The 9,399-nt window shown below is 37.3% G+C and overlaps 1 protein-coding gene across 2 annotated transcripts in view; it reads right to left on the bottom strand.

Moving 5' to 3' along the window:
- Positions 1–3,074: 3,074 nt before the first annotated feature.
- Positions 3,075–9,399, bottom strand: part of Vstm2a (V-set and transmembrane domain containing 2A) — a 28,473-nt gene continuing 22,148 nt past the window's right edge. The window contains exon 5 of one of the 2 annotated variants that reach the window (XM_050141271.1): positions 3,075–7,260. In XM_050141271.1, the coding sequence (XP_049997228.1) occupies positions 7,136–7,260 (125 nt within the window). In that variant the 3' untranslated portion in view covers positions 3,075–7,135. Of the gene's footprint in view, positions 7,261–7,294; positions 7,521–9,399 lie in introns of those variants that run through there. The other variant, XM_050141272.1, reaches the window with a different exon arrangement.

Below are 9,399 nucleotides of genomic sequence, written 5' to 3'. Positions count from 1 at the left end.
GAGTTCTTCATTTTCCCAGAGAAAATGAGTTGTTTTCAGTTGACAAATTTGGTACAGAGGAGAAATTTCAGGGTCTTTTCTAGAACTGTTGTCACTGCCTGGTAGGGCAGAAAAATCTATGTGGAATTTTTTTTTTTTTCATTTCTAAAGCTACACATTTCACCTGTGTGTTCCAAACTAGGGGAGCTCATAGACACAGTGGCATCATTAGGCCTACAACTCTGATGTATCCCCCAAGTTGCTGAATAGATTACTCCAGAGTCCATAGACTATAATGGTAGTCCTGAGCCATAGTTTGAGAACATAGTAAGATATAGGCATTTCTCATTTTCTGGTATTTTACTTAAAAAGCTTCACTTTGAAGTAAGGCTGACAGGAATATTTCTGTTAGGAGGGCCATAAAATATTTTTGGAGTCAGTGCTTTCTTCCAGACAGTGTTCTGGGTTCATGAAACAATTTTGGTGGTGGGCTTGGGTGTGGCTGTGACTTCATGATGACTTTGATGGTGGGCTTGGGTGGGGCTGTGACTTCATGATGACTTTGATGGTGGGCTTGGGTGGGGCTGTGACTTCATGATGACTTTGGTGGTGGGCTTGGGTGGGGCTGTGACTTCATGATGACTTTGGTGGTGGGCTTGGGTGGGGTCATGACTTTTATGATGATTTTGATGGTGGGCTTGGGTGGGGCCATGACTTCATGATGACTTTGGTGGTGGGCTGTGACTTTATTATAGTGTTTAGATGTCTGCTTTCAAGGAATGGAGAATTTTCTTATTAGGTCATGGGAACCTAGTGAGGATTCAAAAAAAGGCATCCTTCTGCTTCCTTCAAGACTCCACAGTCAACCCACCATTCAAACTAGGCAATGGGAATGGCTAAGTACTGATGTCTATGTCTCTTTCTTTGAACAACAGGGGCAGGATGGAAGCTGGCTTGAGTACTGCCATATTGCTTACTTGGGTGCTCTTCAAATCTTAGAGGAAAAGTCTGCTGCCAACTAGACTTAGCGTAGCAACCTGGAGCAGAATCCAGATGAAGCACAGACTACAGACATGAAGAACCCCAACCCTGCTTACTTACAGTCACCAGCAGAGGGCAAAGAGCCTTTCTTTATGTGGTTCATCTTCGACTGTCCATTTTTTAATAATATAATGTGAGTTTAGATTATATTTGACATTTAATTATTCTTTGAAATGAAACATACCTGTGATTGTTTTGTAAAGTATATCTGTAAAGTCAAATTAATGCGTAATAATCTACATGAATAAACAGAACAAAACTGAAAATTCTAACATGCATGAACAAAATAATGGTATTATTGTGTAAATCCTTTCGTATATAGTGAAATACAATAAAATAATTTATTATTCTTTATATTTAGCACAATTTCAAATTTCCTATGGTTTATAGTTTATATTATTGGTACTCACTTACAACATCATGTGTGATTATTGCTGCAGTTGGGGCACACAGCAAAGCATTGCTTATAAGTGTTCCCACATCTGGGGCTGGCAAGATGACAAAAGAATGTGTAGTGAGATTTCAGAAAACCTAAATTTGGTACTCAGTATCCATGTTGGGCATCTGTATAGGCAACTCCAGCTCCAGAAGGTCCAAAGACCTTTTCTGTCTTTCATGGGCATCTTCACTCATGTGTATACACACACACATATACACACAATTAAAATAAAAAAAATAAATCTTAAGAGTCCATACATATTATTTTTCAAAGAACTTTGTCTACCTCATAATGATTTTATTGTTTTATCAATGAAAATATAATACAACATAAAAAGGGTTTGAGACAAATTTTCCCTTGAAACCACTGTAATCTTTTGTTTTGTTTGTTTAGGGAAGGTTTTCATTTTCAAGTTTAGGCTGCCCATGAATTTGTGATTTTCCCGCCTTGGCCTTCAGACATGCATTCTTAGCAAGCACTCAAAGATCCTTACCATTTAATCTATTGTCTTCTGAGATTTTTATTGTGGAGAATTCCAAGATCTTAATTTCTGATATTTAAAAATAATACTTTAAAAAATATCTTTTCAATAAATGTCTAGGAATGTCTTCTAATCTGCCTGCTCTTTCCATTAGAATAATGTAGTCCCTCCTCTTTTTGGTTGCAGAGGTGGATATGTTCCAACCCCCCCTGTAGATGCCTGATGTCATGGTTAGTGCAGAATATTCTATATACTATTTTTCCTATATATACTCATCTTTGACATAGTAGAGAACTTTTATCTTTTTACTTAAAGTAAGCATTTCACAGCTTCTCTTTGTCCTAACTGAATTGCTATCATCGTTTCTCTTGTGACAGTAATACAGTTGAACATAAGCCCCAGGAAACCACCACAGTGCCTCTGGTAGCTAGGATGGCTAAGTACCTAATGGTATGTAGTTCTTGAATAAAAGATTGATTCATAGAGTGATGTGTAGTTTATTACACTACTCAGAGTAACATACACTTTAAATTCATGAATGGTTTGGGAATTTTCCATTTACTATTTTCAAAGAATGGTTGACAGCAGGTAACTTAAACTAGAGGAAGGCTAATGTACCCATGCTTTTACTTTAAATCATGAATGCAGTTACAGTAACTAGTTCATTACATATTCCAAACAGTCCCGAATATGTTTTCAATCTCCTGTCTTGTCTTTGAATAGAATGTCTCACATATTCTGAAGTTACACAGTATCAGTATAAAAGTATAAGCAATTTGGTTTTAGGGTGATGATTCAATGGGTAAATCACATACTGCACAAGTATTGGTGTGTCTGAGAATGCTGTAAACACAGGGGATGGGAGGATTCTTGGGGTTTGCTCTCTTCCAGAAGGGTTGCAGGTTCAGAGAGAGACCATGTCTCAAGGGAATAAGGTAGAGAATGACAGACCATGACACAGAGAGCATACTTCTCTATCTTCAACAGGCATACATGAACACTCAGCTATACACACACACACACACACACACACACACACAGCCATACACACCCACATAGCCACACACACACATACATACACAACTATACACACACCCACAGCCACATACACACAATCATACACACAACCAAACACACAGACACACACTCTCATACACAAATACAAACAATTTGGAAACTTCAGTGTTGTTAACATGATAAACTGTGACTAAGCTTTAGGATGACAGAAAAAGCCTGTCTCTTGAGAGCAGAATCACACCTCTTAGTGAGATCTGTAAGCTCTGGCTCCACTTGGTTAGTTCACCTAGGTTCAGTACCCTCTGAAGATTCCTTGTGAAATCCTGCCTCAGACTCTCATCAGGTTCCCCCCACCTTTCTTTCTCTGCCGGCCTGTGTTCACAGACTAGCCCTTGGACAACTCTACCTGATGTTTGCTTCAGGAGGTTGGCATGGTCTGTTCCCTCTCCCTAAAGATACTTCTCCCAAATTCTCTGCTTCTTATCATTGCACAACTGCACCCCCAGAGCAACCTCCCGTGACTTCCTAGTCACTCTCCTTTATTCTCCTCCTCTTGGGTCTTCACAGAATGTATCAGCATTGCACAATTTCTGGCTTTTGAATGCTTTTCTCTTGTCTCTCACTTCACACAGGGAAAGACCTTATCTACTTCAAGGCTGACATTTCCTGAATGACAGAGAACTCCCTATATTAATGAACCATTTTAAATATAAAACTGCTTGGTATAAAACTTAAAAGACTTGTGACTTTTTGCTTCATAGTCTCAATTCAATCATCAATTTATGTGTTATCTCAAGAAAGATTGCTTTGACCTTGTGATTATTTTTTATGCAAATTAATATGACTGCTAATATTTATTTCTTATATAAGATTAATACAGGAAAAATATATGTGCATTTTTGAAAAAATTAAACCATATATATATTTTTGATTTTTTTAACTGATTCAGGGTTTCACTATGTAGACAGGTTAGACTTGAATTCATGATTTTCCTATTCAAACCTGCTAAGTCTTGTGGTTACAGGAATGTTTCACTATTCCTTTTTTTTATTAGCATCTTTTGTAAGAAGTCAACAAATGATACTCTATACCTATTATTCCATCCATGTATAATAAATTTAAATTGTTTTCTAGGCTTAAAAATATATACTTTATTTGCCAAATTTGTGTGTCTCTGTGTGTACTAATATTGAACACATTTTGTTTCTGAGAACTTGAAAGTAAACAACTTCAAACACATAGTAATGAGGACTTCTTAGGCTCCCAAAAATCATTTATGTATTTCTGTCTCAGGTGAGGAAACCATGTCTAAATGACTTTTTATAAGTAATACATGCCAAGGACTATGTCTATAAAATGAATATCAGAAAAACCATCCACATATAGCTCTCCCCCTAGCATCTGTAGATAGATGGCTATACAGGCCTGTCATTGGATATCAGAATATTGTAGGTACGCGAGTCTCTTAGCTAAAGTGACATAGCGTTTGAAAATGATAAACACCTCCTGCTGCATGTTAAATCATCTCTAATTGCTATGCCTAATACAGCATAAACACCGCACAAATAGGGTGCTGCTGAAGGACATGCAGGGCTGACTGTCAATGGGGCTGGTTCTCCACGAAGCTTCCTTACTAACTTCGATTACAGCCTCTGCTTTAGAGAATTCTAGTATCCTATTTGGTTCAGGAGGATTTTCATTTGCCTCCTTTGTTTTGTTAACGGCCTATAAGTCTTTAAGAAATAAAATCTCTAGCTTAAACTTATGTAAGCAATTTCAACTTTTTCTATCTTATAAAAGATACTATATAACCTTGGAGACAAGGTTGAGAAAGCCAGATATTTTTGCATTTCTATACATTTCCATAATCATGGCTACATAAAAAATATAGTCCCAAATGAATATAACACAGAGTACAACTGTTTACAAGGTCTCATTAACAGCTGTACTTTCTGCTCTAATGTTTAAAGTGCCTTACTTTTTTAAGTTTAGAACAAACAGATAGTATGCCATCTTCCTTTATGCAAGTGGAGGGCTGGCTGGACTTTGGTCACACAGTGATACACAGGTCTTTATTATTTTGGACACTGATACAATGAATCTAGTGAGCATTCTTCCCAAACTAGCATGTGCTCTTTTATTACAAGCATGATGAACATTGCTGATATGGGTACAAGCTTGGCTTACGTAGAATTGGCTGACATCATTAATTGGACATTGAGTAAAAATAGAATACATGATGGTTTTTCCAAGTATGGTTGACTTTAAATCAGAATATTAATATATGCCTCAATGTATGGCATCCTTTAAGCTCAAAGAGACTTAACAGGAAATATTTACCTATCATTCTAAACAACTTTCAGATATTTAACTTTGAAAGAAAATACATTTGTGTGTTAATAAACTATCACAATTAAACCTTTATTTTTCTCACTAGAATGAAATAATGAATCAAATGAAACAAAAAAATGGCAAGGAAAGATTTAGCATAAAACAATACTTCTTAAAAGAGAATGTCAAGAATGTTATGAAAATATACACGTTGCTGATAGAATGGCAGAGTCCAGCCCTTTACATAAAAAAAAATCAAAGGTATTCATGGCCTTCAAGCTTCAATTTCGAACCTTAAATTCCTACACAGATGGTGTTCTGAATTTATACTGAAAGGAAATACAATAATCTCTCTGAAAGTCTATCTGGATGTGTTTTTTCTCAAACCATAACTATTCCATTTTGTAAGAGGGACTCTATTAATTGTTATATCTTTCTTTGCCAGAGAAAGATTAATTTAAAATGGGTCTAAACAACATTAATAAAGTCAAAAATAACAACAGAATATTTAAAACTATGATTAATGAGTGACGATTGAACACCTATCTTCTTTAGTATGGGGTTTGCAGTCATTTGCATATTCTATTCAGCCAACAATCACATTTTAAATTTTAATTAGTAGACATTAAAATATAATTAGCAGCAAATAACAGAATGACAAAGCTAAAAAATTCTTGAAGAACAAAGGAAGCAGCGTTATTTAGTCTGAGTGTGATATGCTCTTCCAGGAACCTGAGGAGTCAAAATATCTTCTCCAGTTTTCCCACTTGGCCTCATTCTTTTTTCTGAGACAGAATATTGATAACATGAAGAGATCTGTCAAAACCAGGATGTGCATTCTTCGGACTCGAGATCCCCAAACCTCAATAAACACACATATAAAAGAACGCAGCAAATTCCAACATGGTACACACTCAACAAAATTAATTCATTTATCAGAGACATATACAATTTAAATATGCATTTTCCAGGAGGAAGCAGAGGACAACAGAGACAAACCGTAGCTATCAAACCAGTGGAACAGAGAAACACACTACAGAATTCACACAATACGTGAGTTGTAAAAGAAAAATAATGCTTTAGGAAAAGAAGCTCGTGGCCTAATATATGCTCATGGATATATTTGCATATAGAATGGAGAAAGTCAGCTTGCATGAGGGTCGTATCTATCTACCTTGAAGTCATATCACACATAATAGAAGCAATTTACAGAATTTGCCAGGTTTGCATATACAGAAATTTTAAAATGAATTAAAATACATTGAAATATAGTACACTCAATATGTATGAATATAAACCTCCCAGGATTGACTAGGATTGGCCATAATTGGCACTTGCTACCACAGAACAAGAACGGCAATCAAGGAAAAGAAGGGAAACTCCAAGAAAAATTCCACGGGGGAAAAAGAAGTTGGTTTTTTTTTTCGAAAAAAAAAATTGCTCTGATTCTTCCTTACGTAAAATAAAGTTGCGTGTTGTTGATCCGCAGTGTCCAGCATTTTGTTTTTTTTTTTTTTTTGTTTCCCCAGCTGGGGTGCTGTTTGAAGATAGTTTGCATGTCTTAGGCTTGCTATCTTTGTTTGCTTCATTCGGATTAGGTGTCCCTTCGTAGGAAATTGGTGGAATCCATGGAAATATCTACTATACTGATGACTTTCAGGCCAACTCCTGAGCAGTTAGTGAAATGTAGATTTTATTTGTTGAAAGAAAACAAAACAAACAAAAAAAAAAACCCAGATCTTGTTATTAGAATATGTCCTATCGCTTCACATTAATTCTCTTCAAATAAAAGATCAGCGACTTCCCAAAGAAAATACTATCAATAAAGCGTGTAATAGCCTCTTCACTTATGCTTCCGGAAGCTGATGTTCCTTGTGTAGGTAACTAGAGTACAGGGGTGCAGAATGGTGCTTGGAGTTTAGGGTCAACTTTGCTGTCCGCTCCGTAGATTTTACAGGCGATTTGCTCTTTGCTTTAAGAAGAGAAAGTGATATTGGAAAAAAGTCAGCACTTTAGATTAAAGCAAAGCACCCTTCACAAAGCCACAAACAAGAAGCAGGACAGAAAGTCCATGGCTTGTAGCTATCCTCGCACCTGCGGAAGAAGTTATAAGATATTCGCTCATCTTGAAGATTTCCAATGCTCCTTATTAGGCTGTTTTAAACACATACACATATATATTTAATTAGCTCGCCAGCTTGGCTCTGGTGCTCATGAATGTCTTGGCATGCACTGCAAACAACAACACATACGAAACATTTCAGTCCCACGAAGCTGGTGGTGTCTGATTTTAAACAATGCCATCCCACAGCGGGGAACTCAGAGAGCAAACGCACTCAAACACGTTTTCCTTAAGAAACGGCACGAGAATCACTTCTTGTGATCGTTTGGTGGTTCCCACCCGTGTCCCTGAGAGCGCATTCCCTCTTTCACTAGTGTGTTAGTGTCAAAGTGCAGAAGAAATCCAAAGCTTAAAGGCACCATGCTGCTCAGTGCTGAGGACTCTGTTGGAGGCTACTGCCTAGTGGGGATTGACCTTTCTCAAGCTTTTAACTCTCAAATCTGGGGGAGAGCTAGCAATGCCAAGAACTGAAGGAGCTCTGTACCTAATTGTATGTGGTGGCGAGGGGATGAAACTGCAGTCATAATTCTTTCTTTATTATCCAATCAGCTTCTAGCTTTAATGACATAATAGCAATAGTACAAACCAAAAACACGATGAGGGACAAAAGCACTCTTTCTTCTCCCTTCATTTAGTTGGAGAATGATTAAAGGAATTGAAAAGGAAAAAGGGTGAGAATTCAAATTGTTCAACGTTTCAGCTCAACCAGGTTGGCTCCCTTAATCACAGGAATAGAAAGTGATGCCCTCAAACAGCTGCTGTGCAATAGGCATGTGAGACTTTGGAATGGCTTGTGGAAAGGCCTACATTGCTGCTTTTTTTTTTTTTTTTTTTTTGTCAGCTTTGGTGCTTACCCTGATTTGCTTTTCTGGGAGGTGGCCTGTGCATGTTGCATTGTACTTCCTTCCATCAACCTAAGGACTGGAGACTTACTAAGTGTCCTGTATTCAGCTTGTGTGAAAATGTTACTCTCAGTCCCTTGGGGCTCTAAATACAGAGAACATGCCAATCAAACATGCATTCAAATCCTCTCTTTGTAACTAAGCATGTATTCCTGTGAGATTTTGAAGCAAGATTCTTTGACAGAAAGAAGACAAATTACTACCGAGTTCTTTAAATCGCTGATTGCACTTGATTTGACACAAATATATATGCTACCCAGAGAAGTTTTAAAATGATGAAAGTGGAAAAATCTTGGGAAAAGGGTTCACTCTAGGAGTTATTTTGTGGTGCAGCAGTTTCCTTTCCAGGGTGAATGTTAAAAGTTGTGTTCTAACTGAAATTTTGTTTCTTGGAACTCCTTTCTCAGATCTACCCTTTTCAGAACAGGCCTGGCCTATCATCTCTCTCACACATTAAGGAAGGAACAGCTGCTTCATTTTGACTCAGCATTTTCTGTGATAGGTCTAGCACGTGCAAGTTAAAGCATCATTTACATGAATATTTTAATGGGAAATCAAGCCAGTCTGACATGGTTGAAAATATTTGAAAGTCGTCGGAGATTTGAATTGCCTTCAGAGGCACAATCCACCATTGGAACACAGAACTTCCTTTTTTTCCAGGTTGGAAGCTTTCATCCTTTCTAGTTGCATGCATTCGCCAGCACATATCTAATTAAATGAATTTATTTCTGCCAGGACAATCATAAGGACTTCGTTCTATGTGGTAAATCCCACATTCTGTTTCATCACATCACAGAGTTGTTTCATTTTATTTCTGGATTTTCATTTGTGTCCTGAGTGAGGAGAGATGGACTGCTCTTTTTGCAGCCTCGAAGACAGCGGAATTTGGGACTCTAAAATGCTATAGTCTGTCTTATGTAATTGTACCAAATTAGCAACACTGGCATTTTATGAAGATTTATACTAATTTCAGAAAACAATATTGTCAGCCAACACACTCTTATCAACTACATATAAATATCAGAAGCTATTTTTTTCTCCAAGAACAAACCAGCAATTTCCCCCCCCCCCCCCCCCCCCGTCCAGA

The sequence above is a fragment of the Alexandromys fortis genome, unplaced genomic scaffold, assembly GCF_014885135.2.
Source record: "Alexandromys fortis isolate MF-2015 unplaced genomic scaffold, M_Fortis_MF-2015_v1.1 scaffold_7, whole genome shotgun sequence".
Taxonomy (NCBI): Eukaryota; Metazoa; Chordata; class Mammalia; order Rodentia; family Cricetidae; genus Alexandromys; species Alexandromys fortis.
This window is presented reverse-complemented; position numbering and strand designations above follow the sequence as displayed.